Source organism: Glycine soja, chromosome 10 (assembly GCF_004193775.1).
Source record: "Glycine soja cultivar W05 chromosome 10, ASM419377v2, whole genome shotgun sequence".
NCBI lineage: Eukaryota > Viridiplantae > Streptophyta > Magnoliopsida > Fabales > Fabaceae > Glycine > Glycine soja.
In genome coordinates, this window is record NC_041011.1 from 34,534,335 (window position 1) to 34,558,923 (window position 24,589).

The window sequence follows — 24,589 nt, forward strand, 5'->3', positions numbered from 1 at the left end:
CAACCCCTGATCTAATGCTCATTGTCCTCTGGTGATTTGCTCCTGATGCATGTCCAGGTCTTTCTGTTCACACAGGTCTACTGAGTTGCTTTATTCTGACTTCTGATTGACATTTATCCTTGATTCTTTGTTCCTTTTCCTGTTTTTGTTTTGAGTTCTAACTACTCAATGCTCCACATTATTTTCACTTGTCTCTTTTTATTGTTAATTATGAATGTCTTTAAGTTTTGGAAAAAAATTATTTTATTTTGATCATCCCACTAAAGTTAAATAAATTATTTATCTTGTACCTATAGTCTTCAATATAATAGTCATCCCACTAAAGTTATTTGGGGTTGGTAGCACTAATAGCTGCTTAGGATAATAAACCTTTAAAGCAGCTAGATTTTATATTTCAGTATACTATTTCATAAAATGGTGTATTTCATAGTACTGTAGGTATGCTTCCTAGTTTCCCTATTTCTTTAAGCAAATCAATAGTGTACTTCGTTTGGGAGATGAAAATACCCTTCCTGCTTCTGGTCACTTCCATCCCAGGAAAGTGTTGTAGCTGCCCAAGGTCTTTAACTACGAATTCTGACTATACACACTATTATTGTTCCATCCTTCAAATCCTAGGAGTAGTTTCATATAAAGTTTTGTGGAAGCAATGCCTTCCAAGATTATTTTGATGATGCCAAAGAATCAAGAGTTAAGCAAGTTCCAAAGAATTAGAAGTCAAAAAGCTTCAAGAATCAAGTTTCAAAGAATCAAGATTCAAGAATAATCAAGTTTCAAGATTCAATCAAGTTTCAAGAATCAAGATCAAGATTCAAGAATCAAGAGAAGACTCAATCAAGATAAGTTAAGTACTAAAAAAGTTTTTCAAAACATTGAGTAGCACAAGAATTTTTCACAAAATCTTTTACCAAAGAGTTTTAATCTTTGGTAATCGATTACCAAAAGGTAGTAATCGATTACCAGTAGCCAGCATTGTTTTCAAAACTGATTTACAAAGCTGTAATCGATTACCATAATCATGTAATCCATTACCAATATTTTAAAACATTAGATTTCAAATTTCAAGAGTCACAACTAGTGATAAAACATTTTCAAATCATTTTAAACTTGTGTAATCGATTACACAATACTTGTAATCGATTACTAGAGTTTCTAAACATTTTGATTTTCAAAATTTAAACATGAAGAGTCACATCTGTTGATGTGTAATCGATTACACCTTGATGGTAACCGATTACCAGTGACTGATTTCGAAAAATAAATTTCCAAAAGTCACAATTCATAAAGTGACTTGTTTCTGAAGATTTTTTCAAATGTCACAACTTTTTAAGTGACTAGTTTTCAAAAGATTCACAATTTTTAAAAGGTGACTAGTTTTAAAGAAATTGCCAAGAGTCACAAACTTTAACTTGAGTCATCAAGTAATTATAAATATGTGACCATGGCATGAGTTTCAAAAAAAGTTTTATAACAAGTTTTTTACAGAACTTTCTGATTCATTTCTCTTCATCTTTCTAAGAGTTTTTGTTCAATACTTTCTCTTCCAAGAAAAGTTCTTTGTTCAAAAACTTGTGCTATTCTTTTTCTTCATTCACTTCTCCCTTTGCCAAAAGAATAGAAGGACTAACCGCATGAATTCTTTTGTGTCTCCCTTCTCTCTTTCCAAGAGAATTCAAAGGACTAACCGCCTGAGAATTCTTTTGATTCTTCCCTTCCCCTTAAACAAAAGACTTCAAAGGACTAACCGCCTGAGATATCTTTTGTTTCCCCTTACAAAGATTCAAAGGACTAACTGCCTGAGAATTCTTTGTCTTAACACATTGGAGGATACATCCTTTGTGGCACAAGTAGAGGGTACATCTACTTGGGTTGTTATACTGAGAACAAGAGACGATACATCTCTTGTGGATCAGTTCAAATGGAGGGTACATCCACTTGGTTGTTCAAAGAGAACAAGGGAGGGTACATCCCTTGTGGATCTTTGGCTTGTAAAGGATTTTACAAGGTTGAAAGAAATCTCAAGAACCGTTGGTTGCTTGGAGACTGGATGTAGGCACAGATTGTGGCCGAACCAGTATAAATCTTGTGTCTGTCTTCTTCTTCCCTACACTCTTTAATTTCCGTTGTGTACTTTTAATTGCCACTTTACTTTTGGTTAAGTTATTGTTCTTTACCTTCTTAACTTAGTAGTAAAAGCCTAATTGAATCTAGTAACATTAAGAAGGATAAATTTTAATTAGTCAAGGCACATTAATAATTAATTCAACCCCCCTTCTTAATTATTCCAAGGCCACTTGATCCAACAAGTTTTTCTTCTAACTTCCCGTTCAAGAAATCATTTTTTAAATCCACTTGGTATAGTCTCCAATACAAGTTTGCTACATAAGAAATTGGGATCTAATTGGGTATACCATGGCAAACGTTTCCTCATAATCCATACCATGAGTTTGGGTATAGCCTTGGGCAACTAGTCTTGTAATTATCTATTTTTCCTTCTGCACTCATCTTTGTGCTAAAAATCTATTTGCATCCAAAAACCTGCTTTCCTTTTTGAAAGAGTAATTTCCCAAGTCTTATTTTCATTTAGTGCATCCATTTCCTTTAGAACAACAACTTTATAGTTCTGATCTTTCAAATCTTCATAAACTGAGTTAGGAATCTATATATGGTCCAGTTCTGTAACTAAAAATCTATAACTTGGAGATAGGTTAGAATATGAAAGATAACTGGATATAGGATGTTGTGTTCAACTCCTAACTCCTTAGAGCAATGAGCAGATCAAGATCATCAATTGTATATCATTACCACTTCTGTTACTTTTGGGGTTTTCTTGATATTTGGCTTCATATATGGAGATTGACTTAGCAAATGAACAGAAGATCTCCTGCTGAAAACTTCTGGAAAAAATTGAAATTTCCCTTGACTTGTTTGTTGTGTGAGAGATAATGGGCAGATCAAGATCATTAACTGTATCAATACCTTCTTTGTTACTTTTTATGACTTTCTCCCAATCTGGCTCTGTATATGGTGATTGAATAAACTAAATACAACATGAGATCTAATGTTGAAAACTTTGGGAAAAAATGAAATTCTCCTTGGATTTTTTTTTTAATTCTCCCCCTTGACTTGTTTTTGTGTAGGTTCATGTTCTGATTGGGTAGAATTTTCTGGATCTTTGAGTTCTTCTCTTTGCATTGAGGTAGATATAGGAATATAGGAAGAGACATGGGAGGATGAGCTTTGATTATGCTCTCCCCCTGGTAGATTGATTGTCACCACTTATACTATACTAGATTCCAAGTGCTTATTGCTTAAATTGGAAAACTTAAACTTTACGATGTATTAGTGAAGCATACACAACAAATGGATAAGAAAACTTCCAAATTCCTATATGCCATCTCATTTCCCTTCACATGAATCACTTCTCTTATTCTCTTCCACCACTTCACCTTGTAGCCATGAAGTTAAGGATAATTCCATTGATTGAGAATTAGATTTTATGTCCTAATTTGGATGTAAATATGTCTAATTCCATTCATAAGAAGTATCTTGATTAATGAAGTTAAGGATACCTCACACAATAAAGAAACATTTATATATAGGTAACTTCTTGAGCTTTGATATATAATTTGGTTGTCCAATAAAAATAGCCCAGACAAACAGTTTGTGACATACTTTCAATTTCCACCGATATATCTACTATGTAATCTCTATTCTCCTTCTGCAGTCTGCTAGGATTGTTCTTGACAAGTGAGTAGTAAAATTTTATTCCCAAGAAATGAATTGAGCCCGACCAGATTTGATTCCTTTTGAGTGAAGGATGGAAGCATTGAGCCAACTTTCTTTTTCATTATATCAGGGTAATCTCCAAATATAAAGTAATTCATAAACCTGCAATATGTTGGATAATTTATAAAGATCTTTGTTTCAATGCACAATATCTTGGATTTGAATTCAATTAGAAAAAAGGAAAAATGAATTAAACTTTTTAACTTCTCCAAAAAACTAATTTTAACTAGTAAGATTTTATTTTTCTTCTGTAAGTTTTATATTATCTCAAGTGTATAAAATGTTATTACCTAGGGCTTTTGCATTAACAATGCTTGGGCATGTAGCTGGTGGTCGAGCATTCTCTTTGAGGAATGCTTCCACCCTATTGGCATCAAACCAAACTGGGTACCCTTTGATCTTCCCCTGCACATTTTATAATTAAGGACTATAATCAGTTTTATGACACACTTAGAATTTACAGTGACCACAAAAATAAGTCAAACATGGAGAGACATATACCAACACGTTTAGAGCTGCTAGTGTAGCCATTCCCTCATGAGTCCACTGAAAGTACATTTACATGAAATAATTGAAAGTTAGTCAAGCATAAAAGACTATATTAATACTGAAAATCCTTTAGCATAATACTATAGGGTCTTGCTAACTAGTGCCCAAAGGATACAGATTAAGAAATTAAAAAGAGAGATTTAATATGTAAATCATAGGGAAGCACAAAAAAACATGGAAAATGCAATTGTGTCTCCCAATAAAAAACTTTTTACTATCAATTTCTTAACCAGTGCCCTAAGGACACTAGTTACTGGTTGGAATTTGCCTATATTATAGGGGTTAGGATTTATAATAATTACGTTGGAGGCAGATGCAATGTGGGGTACCACAATGGCATTCTTCAACTCTGTAAGCCTGGGTTTCATGTAGGGCTCTTCCTAATAAATATTTCAATTTCACACAGACTTAAAAAGTGGTTGTTGTAATATTGAATCCAATTATTAAGTGACAAAAGAAGGGTCAGTTACCTCAAACACATCAAGGCCTACTCGAAACATCGGGTTCTGTTTTAAATGCTCCACAAGTGCAGCTTCATCAATAACAGGTCCTCTACTGCAGTTTATAAGAATTGCTTCCTGTAATAGGGACAACATCATTACAGAAAAGAATTTGCATCACTTGATTTTTGTAAATAATTGAGAGCAAAAACATGTTCCAATAAACTCTTACCTTCTTCATCTTAGCTAGTCTTTCCTTGTTGACTAGATGATAAGTGGTTTTATCCAAGACAGGATGAAGATTAATCTATAGAAGCACACATGACAAACCATATTATTTGGAATAATAAAATGTAACATGTTTTAGCTAGTACATTAAATTTTCAGAATCAAATTCTTACTATATCTTTGAGAATGTGTTTGAATCTCTGAGAATGTGTTTTTTGGTTGTAGGTACTACCTTGACAGAAAAACTTTTGAAGTAAATTCTTGTCCCACCTACTTAGGACTTCAATCTAGACTGTTGTGTTTGGTTTGCCACTACTCTAATCTCAGTTGTAGCTATTGTTATTGACCGTATTTTTGAGGTATGTATTTGTTTTACTCACATCAATGATAGTTACATGGTTTTTTTTATATATGATGTGATGTATTATATAATGAATTATGAGCATTGTGAGTGAAACTTAGTTTCCTGTTTGAGATTCTATACAACGATTAATATGGAAAGTTTGCATTAATTGATGTATTGAATTTTATTATTCAGTCCTCATGTAATTTATTAGGTACACTAATAATAAATGGACTTGCATAGGGAAGGTGATTTTCCAACTTAGATTCTACAATTGCATTCTTTATCATCACTTCATCACCAATTAAAGCAAACATAATTATAACTTATATGTATATCATCAGTTCATCACCAATTTGTATCTATATCCTTATGCAAGTTTCTATTTTTTTAATAAGTTCAGGTCACTATCATCAAATCAGTTAAATGGAAGCATTCCTATCGTTGTTAACTCAATTGTCAAACTTGTGAGTTTATAGCATTGCCTCATCTCTATACTAAGTTGTTATATTTTTCGATAATCTATTTCTTCATTTTGAATGAGAATATGCTGCCACCATTGTATATTTAAGGGTGCCAATGCTTAAATCAATCATGCAATTGGAGCGGTTGGTGTTGTGAGCCAAGAATGCAAGGCAGTGGTAGCTCAATATGAAAAAACCATATTGGATAAGCTGATAAATGAGGTATTTATTATTAATTTTCATATCTTTTCCATAATGAGAATGAAGAATCATTATTAATCAACCCAATATGTCTTCATCTTAGGTTACCTACTTACCTTGGGTTTGTATATCAAATATATGATTGCATTATAAACTTAAGGACATTTGATTTCTAGCGTAATATATAGTCTTTTTTCGTTTTTTCAGGTTCTCTCCATGTTTGCCGTTAGGGATAATATCTTGGAGGCTGTCAAAGTTTTAATTGGTACTCTCAATTTTTGTTTAAAATAATTATTTAATTAGGAGCTACTTTTTAATATTTTTTTTAATATGTTGTTGTTTCTATGAACATGTGTCAGGAATTTTCAATCTTATTTTTATTTAATCTATCATTTCAATCCTTATTTTTAAATAAATTTTAATATTCTTTCAGAAAAAATATCAATAACTAAAAATAATCTTTATTTCAAGGACGGTGCTTACGTAAGTACCATCTTTGAAAGCTTACTTTCTAAGACGGTGCTTATGTAAGCACCGTCCTTGAAAGTTTCTAAGACGATGTGTTCTTACCGGTCCTTGAAAGTGTTAACTTTCAACGACGTTAATTTCTACGACAATCGATAATCGTCTTTGTATGTTGTTTAGAACCGTCGTAGAAAATTATTTTCTTAGTAGTGATGAATCCCCTGTTGGATACCTCTAGTAAGCACAAATTTTTTCGTTCTAGCCTTATTGATGATTACTTGCAAAGTAAAAAAACCCATAGAAGTTCAAATAATATTCAGGAAATGTTTTTGAAATCCAATCTAAAGGTATGCAACACAAATTCGCAACACAAATTCACATCTTAGTCTGGTGTAGGTTTTTTCCAAGTCAACTTTGTCAGTTACCCTTCTTACCCTTCAACATTCTTGTATTAATAAATATTTCTTGAGTCACCACTATGTGGTCGTCAGTACTATGTCTACCCGATATAATATGCTACATTAATTGATTTGTAGTAACAATAAAGTCCTTATGGTTTTAATCTGCAAGCAATAATCTTTGTTACTCCCTTATAAACAACATTACATGCATTGGCTTATGGGACGAAATTGTTTTAGGTCTTGTGGTTTTTCACTTTCAGAATAAGCATCACCAATTGCATATCATTAACAAACTTTACTTTCTTTGGGTTAATAAAAAATCTTCCTTTCCACTTCCCAAATAGAGCTTCTAACAATATCCGATTGGTAGAATATACATTGCGTGTATATATACAATCCGAACTTGGTGCTTTGATGCTATCCATGTCGAAAATCTCATCTTTTATTTGTACATCATTAGGAATGACTTGAATAACTTCATCCTTAAAGTAAGAAATCCCACCTAAAGGGGCTAATTCATCAAAATCTTTGATCATCTCAGAATCTGTTACCATGGTACCATCGTGAAGGTTCATAGCCGAATTAATGTTTTTTTAATGACAATAGACAAATGGAAAAGCCGATCCAATTCTGGAGGGCTCACTATTTCCAAAATAACTTCTCATGGTCCAAAATCTGCTAGCTTCAATTTCCCCCATAGTATTTGCTTAAACACCTACTATTTAAAATGTTATAATTAATTAAATTATTATCTAATTGTTGAGCATGGATTAATTATTTTTCGTACTGACAAATTATCTTTAAATTAAATAGTAGAATGTGCTCATAGTTTTTTATAAACAATTTTGAGTAAAAGAGGAGAGAACCATAATCAATAAATTTGAAAAAAAACTTTGTTATTAATGATTAATTTAAGGTTAATTTTTTTCATCCACATAAAATTAGAAATTTACTTTTTTGTCCTTATAATTTTTTTAATATATTTTTTATTTTTGTAAAATTAAAATACATAATTTTTTTGGCACGAGACAAGGTTAAGTTAGGTTGTAGTTAAATCTATGATTATAATTTTTTGCATCAGTTAAGTATATAATTGATCTAAATGTAATTATACATATAGGTTCATATATCTTAATCTTGCTTTAGACAAAAACAGTAACACATTTAAGTTTTATTAAAATGAAAAATGTACTAAATTTTTACAAGCTTGAAAAACACACATTTTCAATTTTATGAATAAAAAAATATATTTAAGCTTTAGTTTAATATCCAAAATTACGATTCTAGTGTCGACAAATTATCCATAACGTTTTAATTTTTAAAATTACAAAAAAAAAGAACTCAAATAATAGACGTCTAATGAATTAAAAAAATATATAATTTCATAAAATAATTTTATATATAATTACATAACATAAAATAGTAAAATAGTAAAATAGTAAAATAGATGAAACTCAACTTCTTATAATGCTTTTTATTTCCAGCAATGAAGCTAATAATTATTCGAAAGATACATTGCTTGTTTTGCAGCTTTACTTATGCTTAATAATAAATAGACGACGTACCTCTTAGCAAGTTATCTAGGTGTACTTCTTGAAATATCATCCCATGAATATTGTTGCAGTTGCATTTAATCTTGGTTAAGAATAACTACCTTAATATTCCATGGTTGTATGACATTATGAATATTATTTTTCCTCTTCTTATCCCCTCTCTCTTTGGGTTTATTTGTCATATACTAGCAGTTAAGGCTAGAACTGATTCTGGACCTAGCTTAAGCTCAACTTTATAAGAAATCAAGTTCATTTCTTTGGCTCAAGCTCAACTCACGAACTCACTTTATGCTGGCAAGCTACTCAAGCTTTATGGATCAATGTCGATTATTGAATATTTTAAATTTGATTAATTACTCAAATTTTAATTTAGTAAAATTCATGTTTTCAAATAATTTAGTCCATATTGTATTTCTTGGCCCGCATAAGTTTGGATAACTTATACTTTACTCAATTGGTCAATGTTAATAGTTACTAAGATATAACTATTGAATGTCATTTTGTTTACTATAGTCATTGTGCATATCTAAATCTATTGAGGTCCTATTCTTACCAAAATCCAGAATCATGGCACGTCAAGGTGGACGTGGTTGAGTGGAGTCCGAACTTGACACGTCGGCTTAGAGAAGTGTCTTTGATAGGAGGGGGGAGCTGCAAAACAAATGACTCCAACGCTCAAGTAAGAATACATGTAAGGAGAGTAAAGCAAGTATATGTTGTAATGGAACTCGTATAAGCGAAAGAGAGAGAGAGAGAGACACATGTTTGTTGTTGTGTGCTGAGTGTGTGAGCAAGTCGTGTAAAATGGTTCAATGAAACCTGTATTTATATTAGTTGAGAGAGTGTGCTAGTTCTTATTTGTAGGGGTTGTTGTAGCCCTATAGATAATTCACGACTTATAGATAACAGTCGAGAGCTTAAAGATAATGTTAGAGATAAACATTTAAATTATAAATAAAGGTAGAAGATAATCATACCTTGTAGATAATGTGGTGTGATGGATAATTTAATACCTGCCAAATAGACAAATATTCAAATACATTTGAATATTAGTTAGGTCAGAGATAACCTGTTTGTTGGGGAGCCCGACTGCTAAGGGTCAGGCATCTACGCTCCTGTAACAGGACTAACGTGAAGGGTTGACATGTGTATATAAGTGCCAAATAGGATGCCATGTAGATTTTGTGGGTCCTGGACAGTACATAAGCTCCCAAGCTATGAGCCGGTTTTCAAGTGAAAGAGGTTGTCCCATGTTAAGTGAGCTTGTCCTGTGTTGAGGAAGTTTGTCTGATGTCTGGGGTAGTAATCTTGACAAGTAAAGGGTGACGAGTTTGTCAAGCCCTCCAGTATGGACGCTTGTTGTCCAGTGTCAGGCGTGGTAGCCTTGATGAATGTGACAGTTGCAGGTCAGTGTTGCTTGTCAAGCCCCCGAGCCTGAACATGCGTTGTCTGGGGTGCTTCTGTTAAGTTTTCCGTGATGGACGTATCTTTGGCGTGTTAGGTAAGGTAAGTCGCCAGATAGGACAACTCTGCCCTTTTTCTAATTATTTTAGAGTGCATTGAAGATAATAGGTAACAGTTATTTGCTATAATAGGTGCGTGCAACACACGCGCAGTACTCTTGCATACGTGTCTCACATGGAGTGGGCATGTATTGGAGTAATGGTCGTCCTTGAGTGGGGGAGCATTATGGTGCGAAATTTTAGGGCACCTCTTTAGCTCTTGCCAGTTATTGAAAAGTCCATCACCCCTATAAATGGAGTGGACGTTTGATTTCGGGTCATTGTTCATTGTTTTCTTGCTTCCTTGCTCGTTCTTTTGCTTTCTGGCTTCTGGTTTCCCTTTCTTCTTCCTCCAACTTGCAAAGGTACTTCTGTTTACTGTAATGTCTTCTTTTTTGTTTGATTCCGCCATTAAACTGGGTGGTAGTGATTCTGAGGGTTCGATTGAGAAACCCATCATGGATTGAGAGCTCATCTTGATAAGCGGTTCCTCGTCTGAGGATACTCATCGAGGTGCCTCTAATAGTGAGTCATCCTCCCCAGAGAGGGTAAGGACCCACGCCAAACTAGTGGGGGTATTTCTCGCCCTCACGAAAAGGCACGACCTTCTGATGCTTTCAGGGGTGCAAGAAAAGTTGGCAGCAGCGAAGAGGTGAGGTCGTCTCCCCGCATACGACCTAGCATGAGTGTTGGGTTGCCATTGTCCACCCCGGTCATTGCTAGCTATGAGTGGATAAGGGATGACTTGTTGAAATATAAGTCCTGTTTGACCTTGGCGATGAGTGTTGTTGCGCTTCAGTGCCAAGTGAAGTTGGCGAACCCTTAGGACTCCTATAAGCTGGTTGTTTAGGCTTGTGGGAGTTACGACTTCTCATTTTTTAGGGCGGCGCCTGCTTGTCCGCCCTTCTTTTGCATGTACAAATGCTTGTTTAAGGTCTTGGGTGTCATTTTACCCTTGATTGATTTTCAATGTGCTTTTCTTGAGCACTTGAATGTGGCCTTTTCCCAGCTCCACCCAAACAGTTGGGCAATGGTGAAGGCATTTGAAGTTTTGTGTTCTTTCTTCAACATCTGGCCTAGTGTGCTAGTCTTCTTATTATTCTTTCAAATGAAGTTGTTTGGCAAGATTGGATGGGTCTCCTTCAACAATGTGTCTAAGAAGTTATTCGAGTTTGACTCAAACATCTTTCGCCATTTCAAGGACCACTTCTTTAAGGTTCTGGCTACTGATGTTCAACAACGACGGGGAGCCCCGCTTCTTGTTTTACTGGCAGTATGATCCCACCAAGTTCAAGTCATATGACAAGGATCTCTTGATCCTCATGTAGAGGGTTGACAAAGAAATTTTGGAACAGTTGCCAGCCTCGCTGGACACGTGGGCCATCTTGTCTCTTCTTTTTGTAAGCGATCCTCTCAATGGCTTGGATCGTAAGTGTCTAACCTTGTCCTCGTTTGTTGTCTGAGGTTGGTGTCGGCCAACATCTAACAAGTGTTTGTGTTATTGCCTTGGTTGTTTTATAAGTATTATGGGTGACTTCGCTTGGAGGCCACTCGTGAAGTAGGTCAGACCTGTATATGGAACTGTGCCACCATCTGTTGCCGCTCCATCTGCTGGAGAAGGGGGCTAACCTGCTAGAGAGATTGGCTCTGCTACTATTGCTGATGAGGTCACCCCTAGCGCTCCTTCCTCTGTCGGGTCGCAAGAAGTTGAAGGCCCCTATGAGCCTTCGTGCCCTAAGGCAGGTTGTAGGGATAGGGCCCATTGAGGGTCGCCTTATGACTGCGCAAGATTTGCCTCTAGCTCCACTAACCATCGAGGCTCATACTACTCTTTCTCCTTCACCCCTTCCCACTGCTATTGTTTAGGAGGCTACTCATGTTGTTGTTGAAGCTGTTGTGCCAGCCACCCTGGCTTACTCTATTGTGGTGCCATCGTCCACTGTTACGGCCCCTTTATTAAGTGACGATGTGGCGACCATTGGTGCTCCCTCTTTCTTCGTTGGCTCCAGTGGTCTTCCCTGTTGCTATTTTTGTGGCTATGGCGTCGCCTTCTTTGTTCTCGTGTCCTTGCGTCTCCCTTATCATCTGTGCGCCTCCAGTGATGCTGACTCATTGTGGGGTGCAAATTATAATCGGAGTAAAAGACCCCAACTGACTTTGTGTTAGCCCTCAACAAAAATCTCATTAGGTTGGCTAGGGTGTAGAATGCTACTGAATCTACTAAGGTGTTTCTCCAAAGGAGTTTGGTGATTCTAGAGGAGAATGCACTGTGGCACTAAGAGGCGGTGCAAAAGATGGCGTCCTTAAAGGCAGAGGTTTCCAAGTGGAGGGCTAATGCTTAGACTCTCTGGTGAGTGGAGCGCCCTAAGGTGACCAATGCTCAGACTTTAGTAATGTGAGGCTTCACTAAGGGTGGTCCTTGGGTTTGTCGAGCCTTGGACTAGGGACATGTATGTCCTAAGTTTTGTCCAGCCTTCGGAGCTGTGTCGAGTCCTACCAAGGACTGGCCTTGGATTTTTTAGACCTATAAGGATCAGCAAGTGCGAAGCTTTTGATGAGTCTTGTATGTAGCATAAGTGTTGTGCTCTTGCATATGTGCCTTTTACAAAATGATAGGTACTGGAGACGAGGTGGTGTGAATCAGTGGGACTTACCAATAGTAGACCTTAGGTTTTGTGACCCCTGTAGAAGATTGACCAAGGAATTCTCCAACTTGGGTTTTGAGCACCATGCTCTTACGTATGTGCCACTCGCCATGAGTGGCACACACTGGAGAAGTGGTGATATGCTTCTGCGTATATGTCACTCACCTTGGGTGACACATACTGGAGTCATGATGGTAATACACTCTTGCATGTATGTCACTTGTTGTGGGTGTCATACCATAGAGACTTAGCAGAATGCTCGTGCGCACATGCCGGGGGTAGCACGTACTAGAGGCTTAGTAATATGCTCTTGCATATATGTCACTCGTCGTGGGTGACCTATACTGAAGGCATAAGGTTATGCTCTTCCATGTGTATCACTCACCGTGGGTGACACGTACTGGAGGCTTGTTAGGGTGCTCATGCGCACATGCCACTTGTCGTGGGTGACATGTACTAGAGTCATCGTGATGATATGCTCTTACGTGTGTGTCACTAACCGTGGGTGACACACACTGGAGTTGTGATAGTAATATGCTCTTGCATGTATTCCACTTGCAGTGGGTGGCACACACTAGAGGCTTAGTGGGGTGCTCGTGCGCACATGTCGCTCACCGTGGGTGACACGTACTGGAGTTGAAACTTTGTATTGTATCTTTTGGCTGCTCAAAGTTTTGCAACTTCTTCTCTAATATTTGCCATTTCTCGGACCTCTTTGGTGGCTTCAAGTTCCACCCTCATATTTTCTTCATTTTGCTGTTGCTAGAAATGTAGTGTCCTTGCTGATGGTTCCCCGACTTCCATGGGGATCACGATGTCTATGTCATATGTAAGTCGGTAATTAGTTTCATTGGTTGTTGTCTGGGGTGTATAGTGGTACATGAAGCTGAGGAACTTGCCGCCGCCTACCCTGAAAGTATATTTTTTAGGGTTGAGGCACATGTCGTATGTGCGTAGTCTGCCACATGTTGGAATATGCTTTGAGACTTGACAACCATGCCATCCACATATACCTCGACGTTTCATCCAATTTGTTGTTTGAAGACTTGGTCCATTAGTCGTTCGTATGTTGTGCCTACGTTTTTTAGGCCGAATGGCATGACCTTGTAGCAAAAGTTGACATCTTCAGTGATAAATGCCATTTACTCCTTGTCTGGAGGATGCATTCTAATCTGATTGTATCCGAAGTAGGCGTCTAAGAAGCTTAACACCTGGAACCCAAATGCTCCATCAACCAACCTGTCGATGCTGGGGAAAGGGTACACGTCTTTGGGGCATGCTCTGTTCAAATCAGTGTAATCAATGCACATTCGCCATCTATCGTTGTTCTTTTTTACCACGACAACATTGGCGAATCAGGTGGAAAACGTAACCTCTCTGATGAAGTTTGCATGGAAGAGCATGTCCACTTCTTCTTTGACGGCTTCACGCCACTCTTCTCCCATCTTTCTTTTCTTTTGCGATATAGGTTTGGTATGAGGGCAGATAGTTTGTGGCAGATTATGTCGGGATGGATCCCCCACATGTCAAATGGCTGCCAGGCAAATAAATCCACATTTCGGCATAGCACGTCGGTGATGCACCAATGTTCACGACTAGAGAGGTCCTTACTAAGCTGCTTGCACTACCCTGGTTTAGGTCCGAATTCAAGTTGGGCAATCTCTTCCATGGGTTTCGGGCCTCTGTCGGAGGTGTCGTCTCGTGGATCTATGTCAAATTCTTTGTCCAGGCTGGATTGGTAGACGGTCAGGGCTTGATTTTGAGACCCTTCGTCCACTGGCATGACTTGAGCGCCTTCAGCTGCTATGGGATGAGGCATGACAGGCTTCCGGATGGGAAGATACGGTGCTACTTTCAGGCTTTCTGCATAACACTATCGCACTTGCTTTTGGTTAGCCTTGACAGTTACGATCTCCCCTGTCATTGTAGGAAATTTCATTGTCAGATAGGGCGTGGTGACTATGGCTCCAAACTCGTTGAGTGTCTTCTTGTCGATTGAGGAAAAATATGATGTGTTTGCGTCAACCAATAAATGTCTGATGGTGAAGCTCTTGGAGAGCTTGCCTTGACTGAAGGTGATCATCAAGTCCACGTACCCTCTAGTCTCGACTCTTTCGTCTACAAAGCCGAGGAGTGGACCGGGGTGAGGGTGGACAATGTCGAGTGAGATCTTAAGTCTCTGGAAGGTTATCTAGTACAAGATGTCAGTAGATTTGTCCTGGTCGATGAGGACCTTAGATGCCATGAAGTTCGCTATGATAATGGAGACAACCATGGGGTTGTCTTGGTTGATGCCCTTGAAGTCCCTGTCTGTAAAGTTGATAGAAGGGAGACTTCGCTGTAAGGGTGAGCCGACAAAGTTAATGTCAATGTCCCGAATGGTGTGTAGATGTCGTTTTCAGGACTAGTTGGACTGTCCTCCCTAGGAAAATCTGCCAGCGATGGTGTTGATTACACCTCTGATGTGTTGCGCGGGTTCCTGCCCTGGAGTAGGTTATCGCTCACATCGTTGTTGTTGGTGTCTTTGCCTGCTTCGGTCTTCTGCTCTTCTTATGTCTACTTCTTGGTTCCTGTTCTGCTCCTCTAGATGTCCTCCAGGTCTTGCTTCTGCTTGGTGGTGAATGGTATCTTAATAAATTTGGCTAAGTACACAGTCGTATAAGTTCTTCTATCTTGTCTTTTAAGGCCCAGGAGTCTTCAGTGTGGTGACCAATATTATGGTGATATTTGCAGTATTTGGTTGCGTCTGACCCTGGCCTGGGAGGTTTCATCTGGGGTAGCCGGATAGGTACCTTGAGGTTGAATGCTTCCTCAAGAATCATGGTGCGATTGGCCGTTAGGGGTGTGTAACGCTTGTACCTGGGCCCTTTGGAGAGAGGCTAGCACTTGTCTAGCTATTGCCTTTTTTCTGACTTGTGCGCGTTGGGATTGGTTTGTGCTTCGCACTTGTCACGCTTTTTTTCTGGTATAGCGGACTTCATTCTAGAATCTGGACATTTCTTTCATCTAGATGTAGCCCTTAGCTCGTTTGCGCAGTTCGTCCATGCTATTAGGTGGTTTTTTGCTCAGACTATCTATGAACTTGCCAGGGTGTAAGGCGAGGAGCATGAAATTCAACGCTACCTTGGGATTGAGATTTTGGATTTGGATGATCGTGCGCTCAAATATGTCCATGAACTTTCTAAGGGACTCATCGTCTACTTGTCACAGACTGACCAAGGCAGCCAAGGTCATGCAATGAGACCTACTAGTGGCATACTACGCAATGAATCGTTCAACGAGGGTGTCGAAGCTATATATGGACCTACCTGGGAGTCCACCGTACCAGGTGAATGCTGCTCCATTGAGAGATGTAAGGAAGACACGACATAGAATCACGTTGTCATTGGTGTAGAGGTTCACTTGTGTCAGGAAGGCTTTTAGGTGCTTGTTTGGATCTGTTATCTCATCGTATTGCTCGAGGTTGAGTGGTTTCCACCTAAAGGGTATGTTTGCCTCCATAATGCAGTGGACAAAAGGATGTCAATGGACAGTTCGTGCTGTTGGATGGTGCATGTAGGAGGGACTTAGGTCATCTGTAGTGTTGCTTGTGTGTTGGGGGTGTGATTCCCCTTGGGTGTGTTCAGGCAAGGTGTGGGCAGATTGCTTGTCACCCGGGAATGTCTAACACGAGCCTCTAGGTAGTCATGGTCAGCCTTTAGCTTTATCTGGTAGACAAATGGCCTCAGTTATCTTAAGAAGGGGGGGTTGAATTAAGATAACAAGAACTATTCCCCAATTAAAATTTCACTCTCTCTTTTTAGATTGACAATGCACCCTTCACATGAATTACTCAAAAGACAATTCAAAATAAACTTCTTTCAAGCCAAAGATAAATAGCAATAAATAAAAGAAGTTTAAGGGAAGAGAGAAATGCAAACTTGATTTATATTGGTTCGGCCACTTCCCGTGCCTACGCCCAATCCTCAAGCAACCCACTTGAGATTTTCCACTCTCTTTGTAAAACTCCTTTTACAAAGTCTGAACCACACAGGGACAACCCTTCCCTTGTGTTCAGGAATCCTTCACAATAAGAGACCCTCGGTCTCTTAATCCCTTTTCAGAAGTAAGAAGAAGAGAAGAAGAAATCTCTCTTGAAAGAGATAGATTGTACAATGAAGATCAATCACAATTCCTTATTGAATATGCAAGTGTTTGACCAAGGAATCTTTGAGAGGATAAGACATTTTAATTCAGAAAAACTCTCTTAATCTTTTGAGAGGATAAAACTTTTTGGGCAATGAAAACTCTCTCACAATTCGTGTTTCCAAGTCATATATAAATAGACCTTTGATGGCCATTCATAAACCATTTAAATAGATGTGACTCTTGGAAGTTATTTTCTGAAAATCTCCTCTAGTAATCGATTACAGGATTTGTGTAATTGATTACAGGTTTTAAAATTTGAATTAAAACGTTTATTAACTGCTAGTAATCGATTACCAATATTGTGTAATCGATTACACAGTCTAAAATTTGAATTCAAATATTTAGTAGATGTTGTAAACCATTTTTGGCCACTGGTAATCGATTACATCCTCTGGTAATCGATTACCAGAGAGTAAATTTCTTGAAAAACACTTTTTAACTTAGATTACTTGGCCAAACCTTTTGCTATATCAATTAGGAATTCCCTTCCTAAAATACTAGTGATCATCTTGATGTTGTGTCTTGTATTCTTGAATCATTGTCTTGAATTTAAACTTGAAAAGCGCATTTTCATCATTTGCATCAAATCATCATGATCATCATCAAAACATCAAAGTCATTTGCTTCTACATTATCAACTCTTCCTTGTGGTGTCTGTGTCTATCATTGCGATTTTGGAGTTGTTGTAGAGTGTTTGTCATAGCTGCCGAACGAGGATGAGAGTTTGTGAAGGGGGTCTTGCATCTAAGGCCTTACCAAGTGCTAACCATGGATGGATGTATAAGGATTGACGAGAGGCCACGGGGTATATTTTTCTGCGGCCCCACGGTGGGTGCCAAATGTTCTTATAAAAATCTAAAACTGTGGCACGTCAAGGTGGACGTGGCTTAGGGGGGTTCAAACTTCACACGTCGGCTTAGAGAAGTGCCTTCGATAGGAGGGGGGACTTGCAAAACAAAGTACTCCAACGCTCAAGTAAGAATATGTGTAAGGAGAGAAACAAGTATATGTTGTAATGGAGCTCATATGAGCGAAAAAGAGAGAGAGATACAAGCTTGTTGCTGTGTGCTAAATGTGTGAGCAAGTCGTGTAGAGTGGTTCGTTGGAACCTATATTTATATTAGTTGAGCGAGGGTGCTAGTCCTTGTTTGTAGGGGTTGTTGTATCCTTGTAGATAATTCCCGACTTATATATAATAGCCGGGAGCTTAAAGATAATGTTAGAGATAAACATTTCAATTATAGATAAAGTAGAAGATAATCATACCATGTAGGTAATGTGGCGTTATAGATAATTTAATACCTGCCAAATAGATAAGATATTCAAATACATTTGAGTATTAGTTAGGTTAGAGATAACCTATTTGTTGGAGAGCCCGACTGCTAAGGACCGGGCGTCTGCACTCCTGTTGTAAGGCTGGCGTGGAGGATTGGCATGTGTCTATAAGTGCTAAATTGGATGTCACATAGGTTTTGTGGGTCTTGGATAGTACAGGTCCTAATAATGACAAACTCTAGTGAGTTGCAAGCAATTTTCTATAACCTGATACATAATAGAGTAGAAGCAACCAAAATTCCCAACAACATAAGTTTAAGTGATTGTCTAGAATTAAGTTGAAAACTTGTTTGCACCTTGGTGAAAATAAGCTATTCTGCAACTTTTTGTTTAGTTGAAATTTTTATTTACTATATTATGTATGCTGCTTATTTTTTTGACTTGGTTATTTCACATGTGGGATGATAAATAGATTCTGTGAATATTTTTTGTTAAGTGTTAGTTTGACTATTTTTCTAATGGTTAGACAATATATGAATAGGATGAAGTGCTTTTGTTTCATGCATTTATTATAAGCTAGAAGTACTTTGTTTTGGTGGTTAGATAGGTGATGATTTCCCAAGAATGGAGTTCATTCTTTACTAAATATTCTTTTCTGGTTGGTCCTTGGAAAGTTTTAAACAGAATGTACAGGAAAAAAAAAACAGATTTAATTTATTCTTCAAACTTTTGTTACAGTTATAGAATACTGGAAATGTATGCTTTTTATTTTTAAAAAAAGTTAGTTCTGTTTAATGTGTAGTCTCCTTTTGATTGTATTAGACTAGCTAATGGTCTTATAAAGGCGTATTTTCTGTCTGCAAACAGTAAACTTATATGTTGACCAATATGCCACAACTGAAATTATTACATAGTTACGTTGTTTTTACCTTTTCTGTTTTATGCTTCCAATGTAGAAGCTCCGAACTTATTGTTGGCTATTATATCAAAGATTCTTATCATTTAGGTTTCAATATTTACATGGTATCCTTGTGTAAATTTTAATTGTGTTTAAGAAATCAAAAGGTTATTTACAACACACCTAAGTTTCTTGATTTAACTAGATTAAAGTAAGCAAATTACGAAAATTTTTAATTGAGTGTAAAATTTATTTGAGACCAATTCACCCCTCTTAATATATGTATCCATGTGCCATTATTTCTAATAGTTGTTAGTAAAAGATCTAAACTATTAATTATTTTATTATTATATTTAATGGTTAATTATGGCTCACACAATTTGGTAATTTATAATATATTTAATATCTAGACATTAATATATTATTTATTCATTTTATATGATACTTTATTAGTCACTGTCAATTTACTCTAAAATAAAATAACGATATAATTAAAATTCTATAATTAATTCAATTATTATTATTCAATTTTTGAACATAGATGAATTATTTTTAATGTTAATAAAATTGTCTTTAAATTGAAGATTAAAATGTGGTCATATTTTTCTACAATTTTGAGTAAACAAGGAGAGAATAATTAGTAATAGTACACTAAATTCTTAAAATTGTAAATATCGACCAGTTTAATTTAATCTCCGAAACTATAAAAATTATCATTACATTTTTTTTTTGAAAGGCCATCTAAATTTTATTTAAAAAATGCCAAAACAAGCACAAGATGTGCTTGAGCAAGGACAAACTGAATACAAAGAAAAATACCATATAACTCATGGTAATGACAATTACAAATTAGATATCCTACTAACAGATTGGTTTCAGAAACTAAGATTGTGAAGGAAGAGGAGAGGAGGGAGGCAGTGGTGGGGACGTTATTGGTAGTGATGGCAGCGGTGACCGCGGTGGAAAGTGAAGGTGCCTGAAGAAGAATTTGGTCACGACTATGGCAATGTAGGTGGGTTTTACGAGAGGGGAGAGAAAACGGTTGAGTGAGATGTGAGAATGATGAATTTTTGGGTACGTGTCGCTGATTAAGACTTGATGACATGACACTTTGTCTGTCACATCATCATTTAATAAAATGAGACTAACAATAAATACTACGTTCAAACATAATTTTTGTTCAGGTACGTAATCAAAAGTGAATTTTACAAAGTAAATTGAAAACAACCTATTTTTTAGGTATGACAAACATATTTAAACCTTTTATTTATTGTCAAAGAGATACTTTTTTATTGAATTTATTGTCAAGAGATACAAATGACATATCTTATAAAAGGAAACACCCAATGTAAAAGAGCGAGAGGATTAAATGTGGACTATATAACATAAATGGAGGGTTGAGATTTAATGTAAAAAAGTCACATGAGTCACATGATTTTTTAATTATATTAAATCTTGACCGTCGATATTTAGTTATATGATCCAGATTTAATCATTTCATTCTCATATAAAATAACTTCCTCTCATTTGATATATCCTAAGAGATACATCACTTAAAAGATTATGATTTTCATTTTGAGAAAAATAATAAATAATCAAATTATATTGAAAAGGTAGTTAATTACAATTAGTTGTTTATTAAATTTTTTAAGAATCTATATGATCTTTGCTGTCAAAAAAAGAAACTATGATCATAATTTAATATATTTCATTTTCAATGATTACAATAAAAAATGTTGAGAATTCATATTTTTTTAACAAAGAGAAATCATATTATTAATCTTAGCAACAAGCACATATATTGTCTTCCATATGTAATATTCAAATTCCTATTTTAACTTTTTTATGTCTTCAAAATATTTTAAGTTAGTAAAAATTAAAGAAAAATAGGCATAAATAAATAGGAAGTTAATCAAAATTTTCAAAACTTAAAAAGTTAAAAAGTAATTTAAAATATTTAATTATTGTGATAAATAATTTACTTATAATAATTATAAAAGTAAGAGTATGGAAACAAATCATATATACATCAATAACCTCAAATTCTATATCAACCCCACTTAGTTGAGAAAAGCTCAACCTCCTACTCTCTATCGTTAAAATCAATTTTCATCGATGAAAATTAAGTTAGAATCAACAAACAGGTTATTTATGTTATTATATTTAATGAACAATTGCCATCTCTGTTATAGTTTGTGTGAGAAACTGAGATTCATTGATTTTTTCTTCTTCCAAATCTTATTTCTCTTTGAAATATACGTCCACCATATCAGCATTTGGGTAATAATAATGATAGTAATAAATCAACATTTTCTCCTTACTTGGTTTCAATCGAATCGTCGGTTAGTTATGGTGTGCACTATTTGTTAATTTATAATATATTTAATATCAAGTCATTAATATAATTGTTTTTATATTCGTTATATTATACTTTATTATTTACTGTAAAATTGTTATAAAACAAAATACGGACATATTTAAAAATTATAATTAATTCAATTATTATTATTAGTATTATTATTATTATTATTTTGTTGTTGAAAATGGATTAATTATTTTTAATGTTGTGCAATTACCTTTAAATTGTAGAATTAAACTCTGCTCATATTTTTCGACAAGGAATGCTACCTCTATATATCTATATCTATCTATTTATCTATATAATATATGTAAAGGAAATTTTTGACTCTTTATTAGTCATTGGATCAAAATTATAAATGTAAACAAAGTTTGAATTTTTGTGAGCTGTTGGATTGAATTTATAATTTGTCAAGGAACATTAATTCGATACACTACATGTAAAGGTTAGATCAAAATTTTCATTTTTTAATAATCATTAATTTAATATATTATATGTAAAAGAAGCTGTGTCCAGTTGGTAATTAAAGCCATTGTTTTAATATATATATATATATATATATATATAGAGAGAGAGAGAGAGAGAGAGAGAGAGAGAGAGAGAGAGATAAATGTGTGGGTAAACTTCACTTGAACAATTTAGAGTAGTAAGATCATAACTTTAACTTCATAATAACCGTTGATATATCTAAACTTCATTTTAACATTTTAGAGTTTTTGTATTTGCAATGAGTGACATTTTGATTCCAACGCTAAACTGCAGTTTATTATAGTTTATTATACATTGAAGAAACCTTGTTGGTGCTTTCAATATTCTACGTTAAGCGAGTCTATTATGTATCTCTTTATAATTATCTGTTAAGCAAGTCTCCACCAATACTCTACATTTGGTGCTTTCAATACATCGAGCATGCCTCCCTGAAAAGGATTTCCAAGAAATCTTGTTGGCCACGGCTGGGAAACTTCATCTTTTACAAAGCCAGCAAGATGCGAAGTTGTAACAGTTATAATTTTTAAGTATATTTTTCGGTCTTAAAAATTAAAATGTTTCTTTTTTTAATTTGAAATAAGGTTTAATTATATCTGAACTTACAATTATAATTTTTTTTTACATAAATTATACATATAATTCATATAAATGTAATATTGTTTACATATAATTCATATAAATGTAATATTGTTTACATTGATTAACTGATGTCAAAAAATTATACATGTAAATTTAGATATTCAAATCTTATTTCAAAGCAAATTTGACATATTTTAATTTTAGAAGAATGAAAAAATATAATAAAATTTTTATAAGGATCAAAAACGTTTGTTTTCAATTTTACGATGACAAAAAAGATATTTAAGCTTTAATTTAATATCTAAAATTATGAAAATTATTATTCTAGTTATGCAAAATTATTAAATAACGCTCATTCTATTTTCTCACAAACCTAAACGATATTGTTTTAATTTTTAAAATTATAAAAATAAGACCTTAAATAATTGACGTTTAGTGAATTAAAAAAATATATTTAAAATTTCATAAAGTAGTTTTTATATATAATTACCTGTCATTAAATAGGAAAATAGATGAAACTCAACTTCTCATAATGTTTTTTATTTCCAGCAATGAAGCTAATAATTATTCGAAAGATACATTGATTGTTTGCAATCATATCAAGAAAATCTTAGCTAAAAATGTGTTCAACAGCTTTGGCACAACAACAGACATCTAGAGTACAAGTCCCCGTCTGATAGCCCTTAGTTTTGCAGTAGGCAGCACAGTCAGGAAATTGAGAGCACGCTCCAACACACCGGGGCTTGCTGCTAACACCTGCATTTTATGGATACTTGAAATTATGAACAATTAATATATAATAAAGAAAAGCATAAACTTAATTTAAAAATATGGCATAAATAAATCTTTGTTTTTGAAATTTATTTAAAAACATACCAAGTGAAAATAAAACAATGACCATGACTGTGACAATAACTTTTGCCAAAATCATTGAGACAAGTGAATGAGCCATTCTTATGTATGTATAGCTTGTGACACTTTTGGATCCTGTGTGGTGCTTGGTTTATACTTTGCATAGTCTATCTATATATAAGTAATATTGATAAATTAATAAATTTATAAACTCATAGTAATTTATTTCTTAACTTCTATACTTATTAATTTCACTGCATATTATATTTAAAAAATATAATATTTAATGGTACTGGACAGTCAACCTTACTTATTATTTATTAATTATTATATTTATTATATATTATTTATTAAATTTAATAAATACAATATATGTTTTAATAGATAAAGTTTAATATTTTATTATTGTATAAAACAACTTGTTTATAAAAAAATATTTTGATATAGAAAAATTAAATATATATATATATATATATATATATATATATATATAAATACATATGCTAGTTTATCTCTTACTTTCTGTACTTAATTAATAATTTGACTACATTTAATTAAAAACAAACATTTGATTACATTAAACATTTGACTACATTGCAGGCCCAATTAATACCATTATAAGTATCTTGTTACATAAATGATGTAGTTTATCACATAATATAATTATCATAAGAAGCACTTATCATGACATTTACTTAACTATTTTGAAGTCTTCTCACAGTGAGTTGGTCTAGTATAATATTACTCATAATATTTACACTTGAATATGTCAACTTATATCTCATATTGATGATTCTAAGATGTCATATATGTTGCTCACATAATTGTCTGTGTATTATTTTTGTCCTAGTTGACAATTCAATGGATCCCAGGTCATCGGATAGTCTTGCTGGTAACATCCTAAATAAAATTTATAACTTATTTTATATAAAGTTTTGTACTTGTGTGATATGTGGAAATATAATTAATATTGAAATTAATTACAATAAAATTTAACTTAAGTAATTAATTAAAATTTTAATTACATGTAATTTTATGTGATAAGCTTAGTAAAAAATCAAATTTCATTAGAACATAATTTTCACACTATGCAGATTAGACCATGTAAATTCACGCGGCTTAAATTTACTCTCAGCACGATTAATTTGAATTATACAATGATCTATCTAGGTAATTCACACCATTACCTATGTTAATAATTAGCTAAAAATTTACTTCATTTGGTATAAATAAAATTTCTATTTATGCTTATAAGATTACTTTAGACAATTACTAGTCTTTTGCCCGTGCGACGCCCGGGTTCATACTCCTATTTGAATATTACTAACACATGTGCAAAGTTCAATAACGATGTTTATTTGTATGATAA

The 24,589-nt window shown here is 34.7% G+C and overlaps 1 protein-coding gene and 2 long non-coding RNA genes across 3 annotated transcripts; all 3 read right to left on the minus strand.

Annotated features, from left to right (window-relative positions):
* Positions 1 to 4,700: 4,700 nt before the first annotated feature.
* LOC114369688 lies at positions 4,701 to 5,092 on the minus strand. Its single transcript, XR_003657682.1, has 3 exons — positions 5,011 to 5,092; positions 4,809 to 4,916; positions 4,701 to 4,718 (listed from the first exon to the last, which is right to left on the minus strand). It is a non-coding gene; the product is annotated as an uncharacterized LOC114369688 (long non-coding RNA).
* Positions 5,093 to 13,722: 8,630 nt separating this feature from the next.
* On the minus strand, positions 13,723 to 14,399 carry LOC114371672. The gene is made up of 2 exons (XM_028329036.1): positions 14,209 to 14,399; positions 13,723 to 13,861 (listed from the first exon to the last, which is right to left on the minus strand). The coding sequence occupies exons 1-2, from the start codon at positions 14,397 to 14,399 to the stop codon at positions 13,723 to 13,725; spliced, it is 330 nt and encodes a 109-aa protein (XP_028184837.1).
* An 8,482-nt stretch (positions 14,400 to 22,881) lies between these two features.
* On the minus strand, positions 22,882 to 23,377 carry LOC114369868. The gene is made up of 2 exons (XR_003657730.1): positions 23,245 to 23,377; positions 22,882 to 23,124 (listed from the first exon to the last, which is right to left on the minus strand). It is a non-coding gene; the product is annotated as an uncharacterized LOC114369868 (long non-coding RNA).
* Positions 23,378 to 24,589: the final 1,212 nt, after the last annotated feature.